This window comes from Triticum dicoccoides, chromosome 7B, assembly GCF_002162155.2.
Source record: "Triticum dicoccoides isolate Atlit2015 ecotype Zavitan chromosome 7B, WEW_v2.0, whole genome shotgun sequence".
Taxonomy (NCBI): domain Eukaryota; kingdom Viridiplantae; phylum Streptophyta; class Magnoliopsida; order Poales; family Poaceae; genus Triticum; species Triticum dicoccoides.
Window position 1 is genome coordinate 400,142,299 of NC_041393.1, and position 24,069 is coordinate 400,166,367.

A 24,069-nucleotide genomic window follows, 5' to 3' on the forward strand; every position below is an offset into this window, starting at 1 on the left:
TATTGGACACAGGCCGAGGGCGAGTCATCTCGAATAGCCATCATCCGGATTTGGTCGAGCACTTCGTTTAATAAGGTGAGGCTTGCCGAGTTGGCATGTGGAGGTTGTCCGGGGCCGGTCTTCGTTGTGGCGGGGCGAGGGGTGGTCCAGGCCCGAACTAAGTCCTGGTCTTCCAAGGGCGAGTTGACCTCGAGGCTCGGGGTCGGGCTTGTGGCTGGACTAACATAAGGGGCCAAGGACAAGACCTGGTCTTCGGATGTTGTCTCCGTATTGAGGCTCCAAGCCAAGTTGGTGAGGGGGAGTTCGTCCAGGGATGATTCCTAACTTCCAAACGTCACCGTCGTAGGGGCTCAAGGCCAGAGATGTGTTGTGAGGAGAGGGTTCAGCCAAGAGTTACTCTTGGCATTCGAACACCGCTTCTGCGTCGAGGCCTGAAGCTGGGTCTTTGGCGGGCACCATTAGCACGGCTGAAGGGGATTCCTGGTCTCCAGACAGGGTGGAGCCATTCGAGATCGAAGCCAGTTAAAGGGTTGAAGCCGATATGTAGATCAGATCAGGCACAACGGGGCCCATAGGGGCACAGGGAGAGGCTGTGAATCCGGCAAGGATCAGATCGCCTCAGGCGTCCGCGACGTACTCCAAGTTGCCGAATCTAATCCGGTGCTCAGGGGCAAAATTATTGATTTGGTAAAGATGACTAGTGGGGTTGGCATATAGCACGATGCTGCCAAACGCGAAGAGTTGGCCGGGGACAAAGAGGTCCCCGGAGCCGACGCCATCTTCGATGATCAGGCGAGCCATCGATCTTCGGTGACCCAACAGCAGAACTGTCAATGAAAGCACCAATGTCGGTGTCAAAACCGTCGGATCTCGGGTATGGGGTCCCGAGTTGTGGATCTAAGATCAATGGGGAACAAGGGACGAAGAACACGGTGTTTACCCAGGTCCGGGCCCTCTCAAAGAGGTAAAACACTATGTCCTACTTGATTGTATTTGATGTGTATGATATGGTTACAGAGTCGATCTACCTCGAGATCAGGCGAGCTAAACCCTAGGTTGATGAGGTGTTGGATATTGCTCTAGCCCTAAAGACTAAAACCATCTGGTTTATATAGACACCAGTAGGGTTAGGGTTACATGCGATCGGTTACAACGAAGGAAAGATCACGCCTAATCTTGACTTGGAGGGCACACCATGACTCTGAAGATCTCTTGTCCGGTCACGGGTCCTCGCCCTAGTTCGGCTTCATAGTAGCCCATTAGTCCGGACCGTAAGCAATGGGCCGGCGGCCTGAGGATCCCTTAATCCAAGACTCCCTCAGTCCTCACCTAGTGGTAAAGGGTAGCGAGGAACATATAGTGTTGTTGCCGTTAAGGGTAAAACGACAGGGTTTAATCATATTGCTTGAGTTTACTTTGTCTGCATCATGTCATCTTACTCAAGGCGTTACTCTGTTGGTCATGAACTTAATACCATAGATGCATGTTTGATAGTGGTCGATTGGTGGAATAATAATAGTAGATGCAGGCAGGAGTCGGTCTACTTGTCACGGACGTGATGCCTATACACATGATCATTGCCATGAATACGTCATAACTATGCCCTTTTCTATAAATCGCCCAACAGTAATTTGTTTACCCACCATATAGTATGTGTTCGAGAGAGAAGCCTCTAGTGAAAACTATGGCCCCTAGGTCTCTTTTATCATATTATTAAAATCAAAAATATTTGCAATTTTATATTTCATATTTGACTTTTCTTTTTATCTATCTATCACTATCAGAATTAATCCTTGCAAATAACGAGTTCAAGGGGATTGACAACCCTCTTGCCCGCGTTGGGTGCAAATATTTGCTTTTGTGTGTGTAGGTACTGAAGATGGGAATTTGCGTGGTTCTCCTATTGGGACGATAACCTTGGTTCTCACCGAGGGAAATACTTATCTCTACTGTACTACTTCACCCCTCCTCTTCGGGGGAAATCCCAACACAGTTTACAAGTAGCAGGAAGAATTTCTGGCACCATTGCCGAGGAGACATCATCAAATTCTTATCAAGTTCCTACATACAAACTATCATCTAGTTGCTCTACTTTTTGTTTTCCTTTTTATTTTCCTCTCTTTTTCATCTCCCCGCACTTCTCATAAAATCAAAAACAAAAAATAATTTACTTTGTTTGCTTGCTTGAAGTTGCTATCATGTCTGAATTTGAGAAAGTCAATGATGTTCCTGTCACTAGTGCGGAACCTTTTGATCATCACTAAACTTATGGGAAATGAAAATATTAAAGGAAGTTTTGATGAATTTGCTAAAGAAAAGTTAGATAATCTTGCTGATGATGATCCTGATAAAGAAGAACCCACTATTATGCATACTGAAAAGCTTTGTATAGGTAGTGGCAATAGTATTGGAAACGACATTACTCATGATTTCTTTACTTGTGTTGGCACGTTACCTATGTTAGGAGGATCTCTTAATAAAACTACTAGTCATGCGGATGCCATATCTTTGCTTATAGTTGAATTTGAAAGACAATTTGTGCATATGCATCCTGCTATTCAAAGGATACTTCTAGAATTCTCAAACATTTATGATCCTTCTATTAAGCGCTTGGCCACTATATTTCTAGCTTACAAATTTAGCCACATCATGAAGGAGGCATGAGAGATATTTGCTTATTATAAAGTAGACAATTCTTCACAACCAAGAGGAGATAAGAAAATTACAATCTACAGACTATGTTGCTTACAATGAGAATCTTAGGAAAAAGGTTCCCCCATTTGTGTTGCTTGATAAACTTTCCGAACATAATAATAATTTTGCTATACAAAATAATGGATTGGGGTGTGCGCTTAAGAAAAGGCTAAAGGAATATCTTCATAGAAACATATATAATGAATAAATAGTCATTACTTACAAAGGGCCAAAGGAGGAACCTCCTCCTCCTAAACTTGATCTCACGGATCCTTACCCTATTAAATTTAGCCCTTTTGATTATTTTTGCTTACCTCTTAGGAAGCTTGCTGCTGAAAGAAGGGAGTATGAGATGAACATGGATGACCTCCCTTACCTTTATTATGATACTTGAAATATTACCTTACACCTAGCTAGGGGCGTAAAACAATAGCGCTTGTTGGGAGGCAACCCAATAGTTATGTTACCTTTTTTACTTTCTATTTTGGTGTATTGACACAATTATTGCTACTATTATGATTTTGTTTTTATGTTTTAATTAGTGTTTGTTCCAAGTAAAGCCTTTGGGATGATTTGGTTGGTAGTTGACTTGATTCTGTGAAAAACAAAAAACTTTGGCACCCAGTGCTGGAATTAGTATAATTCACTAGAACATGATAAAATTCTGAAATGTTTACACATGATTAATATACAAATTTCCCATGTTTTCCCAATTTTTCATATTTTTTGGAATTACAGAAGTATAGTTTTTGTTCAGATCATTACAGATTGTTCTGTTTTAGACAGATTCTATTTTTATTGCATAGTTTACTTGTTTTAAGGATGCTATGGATTATATCCCGGGGGGGGGGGATAAATCATGGAGAAGTTATAATATACTCCCTCTGGTCCTTTTTAGTCTGCATATAAGTTTTGTCCAAAGTCAAAGTATGTCTACTTTTATCAAACATATAGAAAAAGCTATCAACATTCACAATGCCAAATAAATATGGTTAGATTTGTTATGAAATGTAGTTTCATAGTATATGTATTTGGTAGTGTAGATATTTATATTTTTAATATTAATTTGGTCAAACTTTACAATGTTTGACTTGACAAAAATCTAATACGCGGAGTAAAAAGGACCGGAGGGGGTAATATGTATTTTTTTAATATGCAAGAATAAATTCTGAATGAGTTATAACAGTACGTAAATTTTATGATTTGTCTATACTAATGGATCTCACGAGGTTTCCTTGAGTTTTGTGTGCTGAAGTTTTCAAGTTTTGGATGAGATCATGATGGATGAAGGAATAAGGAGTGGCAAGACCCTAAGCTTTGGATGCCCAAGGCATCCCAAGGTAATATTCAAGGAAGACCCAAGCGTCTAAGCTTGGGGATGCCCTGGGTGGCATCCCCTCTTTCGTCTACAATCTATTGGTATGTTACTTGGAGCTACATTTTTATACATCACATGATACGAGTTTTTCTTGGAGCATCTTGTGCCATAGTTTTTGCTTTGTTTACTTTTTAGTTTGCCACAATCACTGTTTGCTGGACACACCTTTTGGGAGGGACATGCATTTATCGTGATTTGTTAGAATAATCTATGTGCTTCACTTATATCTTTTGAGCTAGGCAGCTGCTCTAGTGCTTCACTTATATCTTTTAGAGCACGATGGTGGTTATATTTTATAGAAATGATTGCACTATCATGCTTCACTTAAATCTTTGTGAGAGTCTATAAATAGGAAGTGGTAATGTGCACGTGCTATAAGACTAGTCCAAGAAGGATAGGCATTCAAGGGGGATATAATAAAAACTTTCATGTAGACTAGTAAATATGAAACGCATGGTTTAATGATATTGATGTCGTAATTTAAAAGGATATTGGTTCATGATCATTGATTAGTAGAAATATCGGCATTAGTGCTTGTTATTAACTTTTCATCTAAGTGTTGGTCATGGCATGGTGGGGAGGTTCGAGCATTTGTATTTCTGATTGAAATCCTTGAGTGTTGTTATAATCGGATGTGCATGATGGTTAACTCCTACCAACCAATTCTCTAGGGGCATGCGAGTAGTATTTGCTTTGAGGGCTAATAGGCTTTCACAATAAGTATGTGAGTTCTTTATAACTAATGTGAGTCCATGGATTATATGCACTCCTACCTTTCCGCAATTTGCTAGCCTCTTCGGTACCGTGCATTGCCCTTTCTCACCTCGAAAGTTGGTGCAAACTTCGCTGGTGCATCTAAACCCCGTGGTATGATACACTCTATCACACATAAGCCTCCTTATGTCTTCCTAAAGCAGCCACCATACCTACCTATTATGGCGTTTCCATAGCCATTCTGAGATATATTGCCATGCAACTTCCATCGTTCCGTTTTCTTGACATACGTGTTCCTTGTCATATTTCTTTGCATGATCATATAAAGTTGACATGATATTTGTGGCACAACCACCATTCATCATTATTATACATGTTACGCTAGACAATTGCACATCCTGGTACACTGCCAGAGGCATTCATAAAGAGTCATATTTTTCAGTTTTATCGAGTTGTAATATCAAGTTGTAAGTAAATAAAAGTGTGATGATCAACATTATTAGAGCATTGTCCCAGTCAGGAAAGGATGTTGGAGACTATGATTCCCCCACAAGCGGGATGAGACTCCGGACAAAAAAAAGAAAGAAACAAGGAGAAAGAAAAAAAGGGAGAAGAAAAAAAAGAGAAGAAAAAAAATTAAAAAATAAATGAGAGAAAAGAGAGAAAGGGCAATGTTACTAGAGTGAGGGCTTTTGGAGGTCGAGCTCCATGGAGCTCGTTTTCAAAATACAAATTTCCACTTCGTGAAAAAAATTGAAATTTTTTGTATACACTCTCACATATGTGTATTGCGTATGTGCAAAAATTCATAACCATATACTTTCACACATGGCGTACAGAAAAAAGACAAAAACATATTTCTAAAATGGGCCGATTTTTGTTGTTTTTGGGCCGGAATTTTGTCTTTTTATACAGCCTACAAAATATAAAAATTTCAAAAGATTTTTTCACACGTGCATGCGGAAAACATATAAGTTCCCGTGGATTTTTTTCGAATTTATTTGAAACTTTGAAATATGACTTTTGATTTTTTTTCAAAATACCGAGCTCCGTGGAGCTCGGCCTCCGTTGACATTTTCCGAATGTTACTATCCTTTTCCATACTTGTGCTTCAGATTAGCACCATGTTCTTCATATGGAGAATCTCCCGAGTTGTCATTTTCATATACTAGTTTTTTCATTATAGAACTTGGCTTGTATATTCCGATGATGGGCTTCCTCAAATGCCCGAGGTCTTCATGAGCAAGCGAGTTGGATGCACACCCACTTAGTTTCCGTCGAGCTTTCATACACTTATAGCTCTTAGTGCATCTGTTGCATGGCAATCCCTACTCCTCGCATTGACATTGATTGATGGGCATCTCCATAACTCGTTGATTAGCCACGTTGATGTGAGCCCCTCTTCCTTTTTTGACTTCCCTTATTAACCTCTATCATCGCATTCTATTCCACCTATAGTGTTATATCCATGGCTCACGCTCGTGTATTGTGTGGGGTTGAAAATGCTGAAGCGCATTAGAAGTACGATACCATTGCCTGGTTTTACACCGGGTGCTCATGATTTATATTTATGCGGTGAAGGCAGAGACGCGGAGTCATGTCATGCTAACATGGTAAAAATGAGTGGGGATAACATTAGTTAAGGATCGTATGTTTTGAAAAATTAATGATTATGTTTCTTATATTCATGGATATTATTATGTTGGTATTGTCACGTCATCGTTTCTCAATAATTATACCCTAAAGAGATTACATGATGCACATGTTAGGTAGCATTTCACATAAAAATCTGTTTTATCATTTACCTACTCGAGGAGGAGCAGGAATTAAGCTTGGGGATGCTGATACGCCTCCAACACATCTATAATTTTTAATTGTTTCATGCTATTATATTATCAATCTTGAATGCTTTATATGCATTTTTATGCTGTTTCATATCATTTTTGGGGACTAACCTATTAACCCACTGCCCAGTGCCAGTTCCTATTTTTTGCTTGTTTTTGGCTTTTCAGAAAATCAATAGCAAACGAAGTCCAAACACGATGAAACTTTATGGTGATTTTTTCTGGACCAAAAGGTACCCTAGAAGGTTTGGATGGAGGCCAGAAGAGTACGAGAGAGCCACAAGCTCACAGGACGCGCCCCCTGAGCTCGTGAGCCCCACGCAACTCCGTTTGACCTAATTCCACCTTTATAAATTCCCAAATATTCCCAAACCAACAGAGAGCCACCTGAAACAATTTTTTCGGTGCTGCAAGCTTCTGTTCTTCCATGATCTCATCTGGAGGCCTTTTATGGAACTCTATTTGGGGATCGATCACGGAGGGCTTCTACATCATCCTTGTTGCCTTCCGATGATGCGTGAGTAGTTCACCACAGACCTACGGGTCCATGGCTAATAGTTAGATGCCTCCTCTCTCTCTCTTTGATCTTCAATACAATGTTCTCCTCTATATTCTTGGAGTTCTATCCGATGTAATCTTCTTTTGCAGTGTGTTTGTTAGGATCCGATGAATTGTGGGTTGATGATCGGATTATTCATTGAGAGTAATTGAGTCTTTTCTAAACTTTCTTATGCATGATTGTTATAACTTTGTATTTCTCTCTGACCTATCCATTTGGTTTGGCCAACTAGATTGATTTATCTTCAGCGGGAGAGGTGCTTTGTAATGGGTTCAATCTTGCGATGTTCTCATCCAGTGACAGAAGGGGTAGCAAGGCACATATAGTATTGTTGCCATTAAGGGTAAAATGACATGGTTTAATTATTTCTTGAGTTTAATTTGTGTGCATCATGTCATTTTGCTTAGGGCGTTACTATGTTTGTCATGAACTTAATACCATAGATGCATGCTGGATAGCAGTCGATTGGTGGAGTAATAGTAGTAGATGTAGGCAGGAGCCGGTCTACTTGTCACGGACGTGATGCCTATATACATGATCATTGCCATGAATACGTCATAACTATGCGCTTTCCTATCAATTGCCCAATAGTAATTTGTTTACCCATCGTATGCTACGTGTTCGAGAGGGAAGCCTCTAGTGAAAACTATGCCCCCCGGGTCTACTTTTATCATATTATTAAAACCAAAAATACATTGTCGTAATTTTATACTTTTTATTTTACTTTTCTTCTTATCTATCTATCACTGTCAGTATTAATCCTTGCAAATAACGAGTTCAAAGGGATTGACAACCCTCTTGCCCGTGTTGGGTGCAAGTATTTGCTTTTGTGTGAGTAGGTACTGAAGACGGAAATTTGCTTGGTTCTCCTATTGGTTCAATAACCTTGGTTCTCACTGAGGGAAATACTTATCTCTACTGTACTGCTTCACCCCTCCTCTTCAGGGAAAATTCCAACGCAGTTTACAAGTAGCAAGGTGGGACGTGTGCGATGGTTCAGATGAAAAATCCTGCTCGTCTTCGGTCGGAGTTGGCGCTGATGACCCCCGTGGGTGTTGTTTCCCTCCTTTGAGATGTCACCGAGGTGTATGAGCATCTCCCCTCCTTGATCGTGTTGTGGTCTCCAGGCGAAAGCCTTGGTCCATTACAGGACCAGCTATGGCGGCGCTGTCGTCGTTACTCTGCTGAGAGCATCGCAGGTTGAGACTTGGCTTGCATTTTGTTGGTGGTTCTCCGATGCTTGTTGTTGTTCGGGTTGATCTTCGTGGTGCTATGTACGCAACCGCCGGCGAATCCAAGACGATGGATTTTTGAGGACCGGCTGAGTCCTATTATCCACTCACTGTCTCCTCTTAGGCATCCAAGGGTGGGTAGTGTGTTGGTAAGGAGATTCCGTTTGGAGTTGTTGCGCTTCTAGGAGATCGGCGTGATGGGGCTAGATGATTGGTCTAGAACAGGCCCTTTTGCGTTGCGGTGGGGTGTGGAGTTCTTGCTACACTTATTGTTCGTAGTTTGTTCCCAGTACAAGATTTTCACCTTCTATAAAAATATGGTACGCCTAGGTGTACTCTAAAAAAATGTCATTTATTACCAACCTTTGTAGCTAGTTACTTTTTTTAACATAGTACAACATAGACGCTCATACATTCGCACATATATTCACCCCTATGAAAGCACGCACAAACACATGTGATTTCATTAAATTATCATCCACCTCATGAGACTATAGAGAAATTACCCACACATGAGTGGAGAGATCATGGAATTATGATGGAAAAGGAGTTGGTGGTGTTGATGACAAAGAATCCCCCTCTTCCAAGGCCAGACTAGTCTCTAAAAAAGCCCTCCAGTAGAAGATAAGAGATGGCGGTGGCTTCATCTTGCAGAACAATCAGGTAAAACCCATCTGGATGTTTCGGGGTGAGGAGGTCCTTATTAGCGAAGGAAGGACATGATGTGATGCATGTGGGCCCCATGTACCCCTCCTACAGCTAGGATTTATGCCGCGTGGGGGCTGTGGGCACCCACTTGCCTGTCCCTATTGGCTATGTGGTTTTTCTTAGGGGACTTTTCCTACATGGCAAACATATCATTGCATATACTCTTGAAAACAATGTCGGCCCGGTTAGTTTTTATCAAAATATACAAGTTGAAGGATAGAAACATAGCAAAAGTGTTCATAAAAATAGATACGTTTCACATATCAAACCTGCGGTGAAGGAAGTCCCTGGTTTGTGAGAAATCTCGCTCCCTAACGCGACCATGGTCCTTATTAGGATGCCTGAAGAAGTTGTAAGTTGTAACCAATGATGGGACCAAAAGCGAATCCAATACATAGTTCTGGCATCGGCATGCCCAAACCAAATGATGGCATAGCACAACACACAAGCTCTGGATGATTAAATACTAGAAATGGAATGATCTCCATGTCAACAAATGACCGGAAAACTCCTTGGTACAAGTGTGAATTGAGGAGCACATGATCCACATTCACATCCTTGTGGGGAGCCAACTTATTCTTATTCTAAATATATTAATTATAAAAATCACTTAACACATAGATTGAAAATTGTTAATCACACAATTAAAAGATGTAAACATATAGAGAAAAATGTTTCTAATCTATACGAAAATTGTACAGTGCGTATGAAAATAAGTAGACATCAACATATATATGAAAAAAATGTTAGTCATGAATTTTAAAAAGTTAAATTTGCATAAAAAATGTTCCAAATGTATATAAAATATTTACAATGTGTGTAGAAATAAAGTAGACATCAAAACATATATATGAAAAATGTTACTCACGTATTGGAAAAATATTAAACATTATAAAAATGCCAATGATGTATACAAGAAATAAAAAAATTGTTCATTGTTTCCGATATAGCTCACCATTCATGCCAAATGGTAAAAATGTACAATTGTTTAAGCAAAAAAGTAGTCTACAAATATATTCTTAAAACTGCTAATCATGTATTTTATAAATGTTAAATGTATGTATAAAAAATATACAATGTGTATGCAAAAAATGTACATAAACCAATATGTTTAGAAAATATTAATCATGTATTTAAAAAATGTTAAAGATATGCATAAAAATGCTCCTGATGTGTAAACACTGTAAATATATAAAAAAAGTTGATATAAAGGTATATGCTTTAAATTTAATAAATTATGTAACTAAAAAAAGTTCAACGGAGAATTGTTAAATGTGTATAAAAAATGTTCATGTTCTATACAAAAAGGGACAAAAGATAATAGGTAATCAAAGAAAGAAAAGAAGAAAAATTAATCAAAATAATAAAATGGAAAAAGAAACAAATAAAATGATATAAAAAACCTTGAAGAAAAGCAGTGCAAAAGAATGAAAATAATAAACCGAGAAAGAAACAAAGAAAAATCGAAACCAAGAAAAAAACAGAGAAAATAAGAAAGAGAAGAAATACCAGTTAAAATAAAAAACAAAGAAAAAATAAATAAGAAAAAACAAGTTAAAATCAATAAAGAAACGAATAAATTAGATGAGAAAACGAAGGAAACTGAAGAAAATAAGAGAACGAAAAAAAAACGCAGCGAACACACAATCAGCGTTCGTATGAGCGCTGAAAATGGGCCGGCCTATTACTATACGGACGGACGGAAACCTTCAGACAAATTAAAATGGGCCGGCCCATCTGTAGTTAAAAACGTTGTGCGTATAAAGAAAAAATGTCGTACATTTATTGAGAAAACTGTTAATCTTTTAATTTGAAACTGTATCAAGCATTTAAAAATATGTTTAAAATATATAAAAAATGTTGATCATGTATTAAAAAATATTAATATTGTATTTAAAAAATGTTAATAATATTATAGAAAAATGTTAATCATGTATTAAAATATGTTTAATTTGTATTGGAAAAATGTTGTTAGCATGTAGAACAAATATAAAGTAATATTCAAAATAACAAAGTAAACTAAAGGAAAGGTAAAATAAACAAAAGAAACATGAAAATAAAAAAACAAAGAAACAAAATGCAAGGAATAACCTAAAAAAATGGTCTTCTGAAAAAAAACCAAAAAAAATGAAGAAGAAAAAAAAAACACTCGAATAGCCAAGTAGGAGACGCCCCTACAACTTACCACGAGATGGAGGTGGACGGGAGATGCTAGCCACTCCGTCCAGGTCCATCTTCATTTGAAAAAAATGAAACATTTCAAAAAATGAATGGTTTTCTGAAGAAACGGACTTTTTTGAAAAATTTGGACATTTTTTGGTTTGTGTGAACATCTTTGTCCAAATTTGTGAACATTTTTAAAATTGCAAACATGGTTTTGATTGTGCGAATATTTTTTGGAAAGACGAACCTATTTTGAAAGTGCAAATATTTTTCAGAAAGACGAACATTGTTTTGAAAGCGCGAACATTGTTTTGAAAGCGCGGACATTTTTCATAAAGGCGAACCTTTTTTCAAATGTGAACATTATCTTGAAAAACGTGAGTTGTTTCTGAAATTTACAAACATTTTTTGAAAACACGCACATTTTCAACTCTACGAACATTTTGAAAACGCAAAAAAAATTGGGAACATTTATGACAACACGAATATTTTGTTCAAATTTGTGAACATTTTTTTAAATACCGAAACATATTTTAAAATTTAAGAACACCAGGGTTGAGATGGTTAGGTGGACAGTGGTATCCCCAACCCACCAGGGTTCAAATCCTGGTGCTCGCATTATTTCTGGATTTATTTCAGGATTTCCGGCAATGCGCATTCAGTGGGAGGAGACGTTCCCGTCGACGACGAGGTGCCTACGGCGACTTCGTAAATTTCAAGATGATATGCCGGCTCAGTTTTTCGAAGGTGCTCATAGGGGTAGGGTGTCCGTGTGTGCGTTCATAGGGGTGAGTGTATGCGCGTGTATATGAGCGCTTGTGTCTGTACTGATGTTCAAAAAAAAATTTAAGAACAAATTTGAATTTCGAATTTTTTTAAATTTGCAAATTTTTGAAAAAGAAACAGAAAAAGGAAAGGAAATAAAAAAGAAGAAACAAGACAGAAAGATAAAAGATAAAAAAGAAAATAAAAAAGAAACATAAAGGAAAAACCAAAAAGAAAACTAGTTTCGAAAAACAACAGGAAAAAAAACCGGTTCGGGGAACCTTCTGGAAGGTTCCCAAAACCGGGAGAAAACCTCCCGCCCGCGCTATGCTATCAGCTAAATGGGCCTCGGCCTACAGAGCTCTTCGCGTCGCTCGCCTCAATTCGACGCAGAATGCGTCAAATAGGAAATCCGGGAGACAAGGGGTTGGAGATTCACTTGGGCCGTATTATTGCTGCTTGCTCCTGCCCCCAACATCCCCTAACGGCCCAATAATACCCTCAGAAACAGAACATCCCCCAACAATCCGGCGGCGGCTTCTTCGTCTTCCCCAAAACCAGACCAGAGCTCCAATCGCCGCATGGAGTCGGGCTCTGATGACGGGAGCAACAGCAGCAGCAGCAGCTGCGCCCCCGGCATCGCGGCATTGCGCTCAGGTACTGATAATCAACAGCCTTCTACTCGAACTCGTCTCCGAACGATCTGTAGAGCTCATCCATCTGTTGTTGGGTCGGGGTTCAAACGGCGTTAGGGTTGCGGCAGTGCCAACACCTTTTGCTTTCCTCCCTACTCCTACTTGTAGATCGCCGCATTGTTTGGTTCAGTCTACGAAATGTACTAGGTTGTGATACGTACCACTTGTATGGTTCCTGATCTGTGGTGGAATGTGGAATGTTTCTCCAAGAACATTATCTTTGATGCAACATGCCTCCTGTCTCCGATAGGATGTTCATATGATGGGATATACCCCTCTTCCCCCTAACAGATTGTTGCTATGGTGGAATACGGCGGTCTAAGAAAATTTTACCTACACCGATTGCAGGTCGTACTGTTGCTGGTGGAAAGAACAAGTCTGCACCAAGTCGTAGACAGAGAGTGACTACTGATTTAAGCATATATTCAGACCTTTCCTGCCGCAGGGCACCCGCCCCACCTCGGCTCCAGGGGGTTCTCCAAAAGGATTCAGCTAAGGAGCTTGGGCAGGCTTGGGCCAAGTTTTTCCATGCCAATGGGATTCCTGGGGAGAAAGCCGACTGCCCGCATTTCCAAGAGGCCATGAGATTGACGCAACAACTTGGTCCGGTGGTTCAGCACGTTCCTACAGGTTCAGAAATTGATGGGCCATGCCTGCAGTCCGAGTATGACGAATTGATGGAGCGTGTGGCCGAATGGAAAGGTTGGTGGGATCTGTATGGTGTTACTGTGATGTGTGACTCATGGATAGGACCTACTGGGACAACCATCGTAAACTTCATGATCTCCTGCAATAGGCGCATGTACTTTCACAAGTCTGTTGATGCTACCGGAAGCATGCAGAGTATTCCATATCTCTATGAATTGATTAGGAAGGTGGTTGTGGAGGAGATTGGGCAAGGCTTCGTAGTTCAAATTGTGACACAGAATGAATCAAACTTCAAGGAAGCGTGCGGGCAACTCATCAAGGAGTATCCGCACATTGTTTGGCAGCCATGTGCAGCTCATACTGTTAATCTCATGCTGATGGAAATTGGAAATATCCCCAAGGTTGATGCGGTGCTCTCCAGTGCCAAGCAGATATGTAGGTTTTTCTACAGTTATTCTGAACCTCTGCACGCTCAAATGAAAACCAAGATTGGTGGAGAGTTGATCCCACCCAATGCCGCAAGGTTCGGAACTGACTTTATGTGCCTACAAAGTTACTGGGATAATAAAGACAAGCTCAGGCAGTGGATGATCTCGAATGAGTGGGAAGATGGCCCTTGGAGTAGGGAGGCAGATTATGATTACACGTATGACTGCTTGACAAGCTGCTCCTGGTGGGAAGATGTCAAATGGGTACTAGATAGAATCCGACCACTTTATGCCATACTTCAGCACGCAGATTCACCTAAGACTAGGTCAATTTCTGGATTTATGCCTAGAATGATTGCTGCTAGGGATGAATTACAATCTCTTTTCCAGGAGGGGTCAGAAGATTTGAATGATTTCATGGATGTGGTTGACAGGAGGGTTGCAGATATATATGATGGCACTCTTATGATTGCAGGTAAGGACTAAGTTGCTGTGTGTCTTATTTTTAATGGCTTTCATCCATTGTGAATTTATCTAACTCTCTTTCTTCTACAGCTGGTGTGCTTGATCCTGACGCCCACTACAAGCATGATCTTGCAAGCAATGCAGATTACATGCAAGCATTCACGATGGCAATTGAGAAGGTTGCAGACTCACCTGCAAATGCAGTGGCGGCACTGGACCAGTTCGAAACTTTCCGTTCTTCTAGCGGGAGGTTTGACAAAGATATTGCTCGGCGTTGTGCTAGCACATTGGACCCAGCTTCTTGGTGGTCGTATTTTGGAGGAGAAGTAAAACTCCTTCAGGGCTATGCGACTCGAATTGTATCCCGATGTATGTCCTCTAGCAGGTGTGAGCGAAACTGGAGCACATATGCATTGATGCATGCACAAGCGACAAATCAGCTTGCTTCTGAAAAGCTTCACAAGTTGGTCTGTGTCCGATACAATCTTAACCTGCGGTTCGAACAATCTAAAACAGATAAGGAAGAAAAGGATGGCAAGGGGAAAAAAGAGCTCGATCTTTGCAGATTGATGATGGATGTTGCACTATATGATAAAGAAAACCCTATCATGGATTGGCTGAAAAACCCCGGGAGTGCATCCTTGACTTCACTGGACGAAAAAGATGAATGTGATCTCCCCACACCATCTAGGGCTGTGATTGGTATGATATGCAAAGGGAAATCAAGTGAGGATGTCCTTGACAAGCCAATCGGGGTTTTGGAATTGAAGAAGAACTGCACCCTCTCCAGCAGGAAGCAAAAGAGGAAAAGGGGGAAGATGGCTACTGATAATAATGGTTCGTTGCACAGAATGTCTACTAGGAAAAAAACGAAGGATCTCTCCAGCCTCTAGCCTTTTGCTGGTAAGAAATTCTGTTTAGAAGTTGCCAGCAAAGCGGGTTGCTACTGATGTTAATATTCAATTTCTCTGTTCTACTTCAGCAAGTATTAAATGATCTATCTAAATCAAGTGCCAACCTAACACACATGACAGACAGTTTTGTTGACTTCTTCTTTAGGTTAATCTGTCCTGGATAACCTTTGGATGTTGTGAATGGTGGCTATTCAGATGGATCCAACATTAGCTAAGAGCTGGGGTAGAACGGATGGCCAGTACTGAAGCACAAGAGCCTGAAATCCAAAACCTGGGGAGCTACATCTTAGGGTCGTGATCTCTTGCTGATTTCGAACTCTCGATGCTGCCTGCCAACTTGTGATTTTTAATGACCTCTCTGATATTCTGCCTGTAGTAAGATGCTACGTAAGGTGGTGCCTTTTGAGAAATGTTCTAATGTTCGCTGGTTATCTTGTTTAATTTCCATGATGCCTGTCGTTCTGCGTGCTCTGCTGAAACATTGTGCGCCTTTGGAATCTCTGATCGATGATGCCAAAAAAGAAGAAGTATATCTGTAGGCATAAATGTTTCATCAATCCCCTTTTCTTGTCACTAACGTGGGAATTCATGTGCTTTCAGAGCGACCGGTGCCCCTAAAGTTTGCTTCAATAACATATACGAGTAGATTATTTGTTCGATTGTTTTCCACTTTACGCCAAGAAAAGTCTGCAGCAACACAATCCAGTAGCATTGACAAAACTTCATCCTCGTAGATATCAAGTGGTAATACAAGAGCACATGTACATATGCACAGCCATATGATGCTGGCTTTGGTCCAAAAACTGTACACAACACAACCGAGCCCAACATCCTGCATACAGTCCAGTGATCAAAGGGAACCTATGTCTAACAATTGCATGCTTCGCGTTAGCCAGAATCTTGCGTTCAAGAGACATTGCCCCCAAAGATCAACCTCCAAACAGGGACATCAAGAAACACCAACCTTGCTTCTCAGATCCGGGTTCATTTTAGTCTTCAAGGATCAACTTTGCCGATGTCGGCACCAGTCTTCGCCAATGTGGTGTACAAACCCTACTACGTGTCTGGGTGTCACGCTCTTCAAACCAAAATCGGAATGTTAAAGCTTGCGCCAAACTCCATTCACGGGAAACTCATGTAACTGTTGACTAGCGTTTTCGCTGGGATCACAATGGTCTTGCTGAGCACGAACAGCACAAGGGTTAGCTCGAGCATCAGGATCGTGTTGAGGAATGTCCGGTCGACAATCCAACCGTATAGCGTGATGCCCCCAGGGTTGGTTAGCAGATAGAGCACTGCAGTGCACCAGAGTAGAATAAAATGCATGAGCACGGTAGGAAACAAAACAAAATAATTGTGCATGCACTGCAAGCATAAACAATATAATAAAGATTTAGCAACACAACTTGCAGGAAGCTTTAAAGTAAGGTTTGTCAATGCAAAATTTAAACGAAGCATTAGCTTACTAACCAAGCGATTCTCTCTTGTGGTATGAAGACATGTAAGATGCCAGTTGAGCTGTGTTATGAGAATTGCCTTGCATTGAGCCACTTTCCATAGACTCCAAGTCACTTTCCGAGCAATCTCTCAAAAACATATGTGCTGAAAAGGGCACTAGGTTCCCAGAATCATTCGGGGTGCTTACATATGTAGAATCACTAGAGCATGTCGCTAAAGCATGCCATCGACTAGCTATTGCGGCAATGTTTTGAGCTCTGTGAGAAATTTTAGCAGCTCCGTGTAAACAAAGGACAAGGCCTACAACTTGAACAACTGAAGATACCTGCAGCAGAAAATAAATATGTTTATGATCTGATATTTTTTACGCCATACGCAGAAGGCGAAGTTTATGATGTTTTTGGAATAAACAAACACATGATACTCACAGCTATATCACCACCATTAGTGAAATTGATTGGCCCGTTGTATGCTGTTGTCTTGTAAAGAATGGCGAACTGGCTTGCTGTAACAGAAAAGAAGAGCAGCAAAAGGAACATGCGGAACCTGTGACTGATTTTGGAGAGATTATGGCGGAGTTGCAGGTGCTCTTTCAGATAGACTAGAGGATCCGCGTCTTGCTCTAGAACTTTGCCGTAATCATCAAAGTGTATAACTTGTAGATTGCAAACCAAGTTGAAAAGCATGCAGGAAGACAACACAATTGTCGTCAAATACATCCATGACATGATGGAAGCAAATAGCACAATGCATGATCTCCAAATTGACTGATGGAACATGTGGGAAAAGCGGAACATCTCTCGGGTGACCTTCACAGCAAGGCATGGCAATATCCACCACATAAGTGTTCGGAAGAAGTCCTGTCATTGGGGTCGCAGCACGTGTCAACACAAAAATCGAATGACAAAACTCATACACATTATGAGTCATGAATGAATAATGTTTCCAGTCCTAGTCACGGAATTTCGTAATTCAAATTTCCAATAGAAATAACTAAACCTATGACTAGTAGAGACTAATCGAACAAACATTTGGCACAAACACAAACCTGCTAGTACACACCCATGGCCCCGCTCACATGCGGACACAAGCAGGCACATGCTGACATGCATATACAACATATATAACCGAGAATCGATCACCTCGACCCGCCCTCAAGTAAGGACAGGCCCATGAATCCAGGGCGGCAGAAATATATATTAAAAAAAGTATCCAGACAGGAGGTTTCAGTCTTTCAGATGGGCTGAAACAAGGAAACCTCCTGAATCTAAGAACCATCTTACATCCACAGTCTCAAGACTTCCAATGTATTGTTTCCTCCTAAATCCACGCACAACGCAAAGCAATCATATGCTCCCTGATTTCACTTAATTAATCATTCAGTTGCACTATGTTTCGACAAAATGGCGCGGAGCACGGTTGCATTTGTTCATCTACTAGTCAGTATAACAAGAAATTCATCCGGCTGCTTGCTTTGAAGATGAATCCAGACAAGTTCCTTGCCTCATTTCACAGCTAAATCAGGATATACCAAAGCTCACACAAAAATCCCCCCAATCAACGGGCCATATGGAAAAGTTACTAGGCACTCGTCCGCAAGTCATGGAAGAATACGCCAAAATTGAGCTCTGCGAGACAGCACCTGGATCCTGACGACGTACTCCTTCTGGAAGCGGATCCGCATGCCAAGATCCGGGTCAACGAAGAGGAACTTGCGGAGGCCGTACATGGCCATCTTCCTCGACACGCAGGCGACGGCGACGGCCGCCGCCGCCGCCTGCGACATCATGACGCACACCTCGAACATCTCAACCTCGAAGTCGTCGCAGACCCGCTCGTGCTTACGGCACGGGGAGAGGCTCACGGCCACCGCGGGCAGCGCTACGCCCACCACCGCCAGCGCGGACGCCGCGAAGGCCACGCCGAGAGGGGTCGAGGCAGAGAGGCCCGACACCGCGAGGAACGCCTCGAGCCGCCGGAGCCACCGCGCCAGCGGCGCGTCTGCATCGGCGGCGGAGCCGGCGAGCGAGAGCAGCGGCACGGAGATTGCCAGGTGGTTCTCCGACGGTGGCCGATTCGACGGCCTGCTTAGTGAAGGGGGCAGCGGCGGCGGCATGGGCGGCGGGGACGGTGCTCCGGCGAGGCGGTCGCCGTTGGCCATGAGGCGGGAAGGGGCACGCTGCACAGGTGTAAAATGCCGGCGGTTGGGAGGGGACGAGGAAGTGGGCCCTTTTATTCTGTTCGCGGGCACGTGGGCCCCGTTGATGGGCCCACGTCGGTGGGGAGAGAGTTGGAGTGGCGAGGGAGCGAAGAGATCTGTGCTTTGGGTATCTCCGGTGTTGTGGTGTTGCGTGCGACGCCGGCAAGGTCAGGGACACGTGGCGGGATCCCAGGAAGGTTTAGGTGCCTTTGCAAAGTGCCCCTTTCGATTTGCGTGTGAAGGATGCCAGAAAGGTTCACATGGCTGGCTACGGTTCGTAGCCTCACAGACAGGGAGGCAAATCGAATTTTATTTTACAGATTAAGGCCCTCTTTGATTTGCAGGATTTTCAAAACATGAGAATAGAGGAAATACAGGATTTGAGTGGCATGTCCACTTGAATCCTATAAGATTAGCATAGAGTGTTTGATGCTACAGGAAAAACGAAGGAATTGAAAAAAGAGGTTGGAGTAGATACTAGATTTTTAATGAAATGTAGTACACTTGATTCCATAGGAAAAAATTCTATAGGGTTCAATCCTGTGAATCAAACGACAAATGTAGGAAAAAATCCTTAGGATTTCAACCCTCCAAAAGTCCCACGGAATTCCTTTGAATCAAAGGAGCCCTAAAAACTTAGAGGAATACGCATCTTTTTTTACATTATACTTTCGCCGCCCGGGTTTATTAGACTCCTTCGTATTTGGATCAAATTTAATTATTTATATAACTACAATAGCATATGATTTATAGTATGCTATGAAAACTACTTCCTCCATAAAGATCATCTAGATCATAGTGTCCGTGATCTAAACTGTTAGAAGGGAGAGAGATTTTTGGTGAAATAGTTGATATATTGCTTGAGCCTCGTGGGCATATATGTAGGAGTACAAAGGCCAACTTGAAGTACAAGATAAGGCAGGACCAAATCCTAGTCTATCATATACTTTTTAATAATCCTTATACTCAACATCTCCCCGCAGTCACAACGGTAGCGAGACAGACGGTGAGACTGGAGAAGAATCCGAAGGCAAGCCGACGGACACCCTCCCACAGTCGTAACAGTCGATGCATTGCGAAAGTCGTGGCTGGAGTGAAAACCGACGAGGTTGCTCAACCAGGCGATATCCCTTTGCGCCATTTGTCAATGTAGCCGAGAGCGTGGGTGGTGTAGCCGTGGTCGAGGTAGCTGTGCGAAGAATGCCTTGGTCGATGTCGAGTCGGGGTGGCCGGTGTCGAGTAAGTCGCCGTGGAACCGCGGGCGCAAGGAGGCGTCGAGTTAGTAGATGATGTTGACGACGCGTCGCGCCGGGTTGCCAACCCCGGGGACACATCATAGACGAAGGCACGCGTCGGTGTTGCCAGCATCGGGCATGCGTAGACGGACGAAGACGAAGTTGACGAAGCACCGCACCAGGCTTGCCAGGCCCGGGGACACGTCGTGGACGAAGGCACGCGGCGGTGTTGCCAACATCGGGCATGAGTAGACTGGGACCTGCACGAGCTGTACGCCATGTCGAAGAAGTCGGAGAGGCCAGCAGAGAAGGACTCGACGACGGTTGCGGCGCCAATCGGCGTGGGGCCAATGTCGCCCGCGTTTGTCGGAGTAGATGAAGCGGTCGGGGTAGATGACGACGACGCTGGCGACGGGCTGGTGCTGGACGAAGACGAAGGGGGTGGACGGGCGGTTGCGGCGGCTACGGGGGTAGCGGCGGCAGCGACCGAAGAAGAGCGGCGGCGGCTGATGAGGACATCAATACCATTGTTACACCCACAGCCCCTACTGCTACATATACTGGACCAGTTATTAGAGCTCGCGCACGCCAATTGAATTATCAGGTACTTTCGTTTCTTGGTAATGATTCTAATGTTCATGAGAATATGATGTTGTCTAAATTGGATACATTTGTTTTGCTTACAAATGAAGGGCCTAGCTTGGAGAAGGATGAACATTGGAGCAAGAACAAGCATGGAGATGATGGCATGCGCAAGGGGAACAAGAATGGAGTTACAAGTGATGATTTAAGGACTTTGAAGCCACCATAATGGGTGCATGAAGCCTTGGACGAAATATACAAGATGCCACTTCATAAATTTCGTCCCGAGGCTATCCTAGGTGTTGCGTCACCTTATTATTGGGCCAGGCCCATGTAATTTCGAAATACATAAGTATAAGCTATTTTTAGAGTCCGTATGTGTGGGGAAACAAGAGATAGGGTTGATTTCGGACCCCTCTACCAAGGGCCACAAAATCCCCCCCCTCTTCCTCCATATATACAGCCCTTAGGGCACCGTTTAGACTTTGGGTTTTGTTTAGATTAAAGTTCGCCATAGCTGCAACTTCGCGTACTTTGTTTGTGTTCAACGACCAGACAAAGGCGTCACAGAACCCCATCTTGATCAATAAAGCTTTCCTCTTATATTCGCAATATCCAGATTGCAATCTTAGTTTCTTGCTTGTTCTTCGTTTGCCTGCAAGAAACAGACCTTCGTGGTCAGGTTGATCGTGCTCCGACGTGGTCAATAACCTTTCGGAGTTGGTTTAGCGATTGCTAAGGCGCGACGTCCTTGCATGTTCGTAGTCGGATCGTCAAAGTCGACTTCCTCCGAAATGATAGCCACCATCTCATCGAAAGATGGGACACCTTTGCCTCTATCAAGTGGTATCAGATTTTCAGGTTGCTCGGTGAGATTTTACAGTTTTTCGTAGTTTAGATTGAGTCTTTTCTTCATACCTATAGTCCACGAAAAAGCCAAAAAAAATTAGGGTTAGTTCATCCTATCCGAACCAATCTGGGCCTTTGCATAATCTCTTCTGTATTTGCTTTGTTGAATTTGCGGTTGCATCGTCGTGTCAAGTTGCTGGTCTTAGCGTCTAGTTTCCCTTAGAATTTCGAGTTCTGTTCACAAGTTGTCACGCCGCCGCCGCACCATCGTCATCACTCCTGCCATCTACCACCACCGCTGATCCGCCACCGCTCTGAATCCATATCCATATACCACCACCAATCCGTATCCATATACCACCACCGATCCGTATCCATATACCACCACCGCTACCATATACCACCACCGCTGTCATATCCTACCACCATATATCCACCATCAATCCGAGTTACTTTCATATTAGGTTTGTTTTCGAGATCCGTCCAATTTCTGATTCGTGTTTCCTTGCCTGAGTAGGTTTCAAAAAAAAGAGTCCGGAAACCACCCTCCGTTTAGGCCCAAAATTTTCAAAAAACGCACTTGACAAAAAAATTCTGGCTATCCTATTTTTAGGTGCTTCCAAGCGTATTGAGACAGTCGCCGTTATAGAAAGTTTTTTTTTACCAGTTTCCAGTTTTTGGGTCCGGGCAGTCGAAAAAAAAATTTGGTCAAAAAAATTGCATGCCTATCCTGTTAGTTTGACCTGGGAAGAGTTTTGAGACACTCGCCATTATAGTGATTTTTCGCAAAAAAATAGGAGCGCAAAAAAAACAGAGGGAAAAATTTCCAGAGTGTGCTTTTCCCTTATTTACGTGCAACGTCGTGATTTTGTTAGTGTTCTCAGCTCGCGTCTCGGCTCGCGTCTCTAACACGGTCTAGCCTAGGACCAACACAGTACCGTCGTTGAGCGTTTATTCAACTTTGCATATCTGAATTGATTATTGCTGAACCTTTTACTACCATATTATAAGCCTTCCCAGCTCCACATACATCTACGTCGTGCGTTTGACTCTCCCTGGTAATCGCTCTATTCAAGCTTTGAGAGTTTTGATTACAACGGTTGCCGATCACCGCCTGCTGCTGGGTAAGAACTAGTAAGAATTTGAGTTTTGCTTGACGGATTTGTGACACCCACCACCACCACTTGTTAGTAGTCTGTAGGATCATATTCTTGTATGTTTCTATTGCTGCTAACCATGCCAGGATCACAAGCCGACGAGATTGACTGGGAGAACTTAATAAACAAGGAGCTTCATGATAAGTTTCAGCAAATGATGACTGAACAGGTGCAAGATGTGCTGAACAATTTTGAAGAGGCCATTGAGAAGATCACTGGCCTTGAGAAGACGTTCGAAACAAAGCTCGATAACAGATTTAATGAACTGCTTGCACGTCTTCCACCACTGGCTGCACCTGCCGCACCTCTGCAATAACAACAACTACTACCTCCAGGTCGCGAAACAGCCCTTCGCCGAGCGAGCCGTGTCCTTCTTCAGCCTGGCCAAACTGTTGGTGCTGCTGTTGATACTTCTATGGCTCCTGCTGATGCGGAGGATGATTATGCGGGAGATTATGAGGATGAGGTTGATCAAAATTCAGAACTACGTGCAACCACCAGCACCACAACCACCACGTCGTCCACATGCAAATAATCACAATGGTAGGGCTCTCCCTCAGGTACGAGATCATGACCATCTTCCTAAACTGAAGTTGAATATTCCACCATTTGAGGGTAGATATGTTCCTGATATATATCTTACTTGGGAGTTAGAAACTGAACAACGATTTACATGTTTACAATATCCTGAGGAGAGACGTGTTCCTGCTGCTGTTTGTGCTTTCACTAGCTTTGCATGTGTTTGATGGTTTGAACATTGTAGATTATATAATATTCCAGCTACTTGGACTGCTTTGAAAACTGCTATGCGTACTCGTTGGGTTCCACCATATTATCAACGTGAATTAATTCAAAAATTGCAGCGTTTAAGGAAAAAATTCTGTAGAAGAATATTATCAGGAATTACAAACTAGCATGATTAGATGTGGTATTGTTGAGGAGAATGAAGCTATGCTTGCACGTTTTATGGGTGGATTAAATAGAGAGATTCAGATCATTCTAGAGTATAAGGAGTATACTAATATCACTCGTTTATTCCATCTTACTTGTAAAGCTGAACGTGAAGTGCAGAATCGACAGGCATTGGCGCGAACTAACTTTTCTGCAGGTCGACCTTCATCATGGACACTGCGTGCAGCTTCTACTTCCACTGCACCAGCACCTCCATCAGGTGCCACCTATAGCCGTGATACAAGAAAGCAGGCACAACCACCACTATCTGCCAAGAGCGCACCTGCCGGGCCTGCATAGAGCTCTTCTTCTTCCATGGCATCAACAGGGCACACAAGTGATATTATTTGTCGTCGTTGTAAGGAAGAGGTCATTATGCGAGAGAATGCAAATCTCAGCGTGTGATGATTTCTACTGAGGATGGTGGGTA

General features: G+C 42.4%; 2 protein-coding genes across 2 annotated transcripts; one reads left to right on the plus strand and one right to left on the minus strand.

The window, feature by feature from the left end:
- Window positions 1-12,565: 12,565 nt before the first annotated feature.
- Window positions 12,566-15,654, plus strand: LOC119336156. Its single transcript, XM_037608170.1, has 4 exons — window positions 12,566-12,714; window positions 13,101-14,303; window positions 14,384-15,196; window positions 15,353-15,654. The coding sequence occupies exons 1-3, from the start codon at window positions 12,639-12,641 to the stop codon at window positions 15,184-15,186; spliced, it is 2,082 nt and encodes a 693-aa protein (XP_037464067.1). The 5' UTR covers window positions 12,566-12,638; the 3' UTR covers window positions 15,187-15,196; window positions 15,353-15,654.
- Window positions 15,655-15,913: 259 nt separating this feature from the next.
- Window positions 15,914-18,863, minus strand: LOC119336157. Its single transcript, XM_037608171.1, has 4 exons — window positions 18,308-18,863; window positions 17,094-17,525; window positions 16,678-16,990; window positions 15,914-16,502 (listed from the first exon to the last, which is right to left on the minus strand). The coding sequence occupies exons 1-4, from the start codon at window positions 18,824-18,826 to the stop codon at window positions 16,330-16,332; spliced, it is 1,437 nt and encodes a 478-aa protein (XP_037464068.1). The 5' UTR covers window positions 18,827-18,863; the 3' UTR covers window positions 15,914-16,329.
- Between the last annotated feature and the right edge of the window lie 5,206 nt (window positions 18,864-24,069).

Bases quoted from the DNA above. Each gene is read 5' to 3' on its own strand.
- LOC119336156 (XM_037608170.1), top strand. From the start codon at position 12,639: ATGGAGTCGGGCTCTGATGACGGGAGCAACAGCAGCAGCAGCAGCTGC. The intron at 12,715-13,100 runs GTACTGATAATC...CACCGATTGCAG, and splicing joins CATCGCGGCATTGCGCTCAG to GTCGTACTGTTGCTGGTGGA. The intron at 14,304-14,383 runs GTAAGGACTAAG...TTTCTTCTACAG, and splicing joins TGGCACTCTTATGATTGCAG to CTGGTGTGCTTGATCCTGAC.
- LOC119336157 (XM_037608171.1), bottom strand. From the start codon at position 18,826: ATGGCCAACGGCGACCGCCTCGCCGGAGCACCGTCCCCGCCGCCCATG. The intron at 17,526-18,307 runs GTGCTGTCTCGC...CCCCAATGACAG, and splicing joins AGTACGTCGTCAGGATCCAG to GACTTCTTCCGAACACTTAT. The intron at 16,991-17,093 runs GTGAGTATCATG...TTTCTGCTGCAG, and splicing joins CTAATGGTGGTGATATAGCT to GTATCTTCAGTTGTTCAAGT.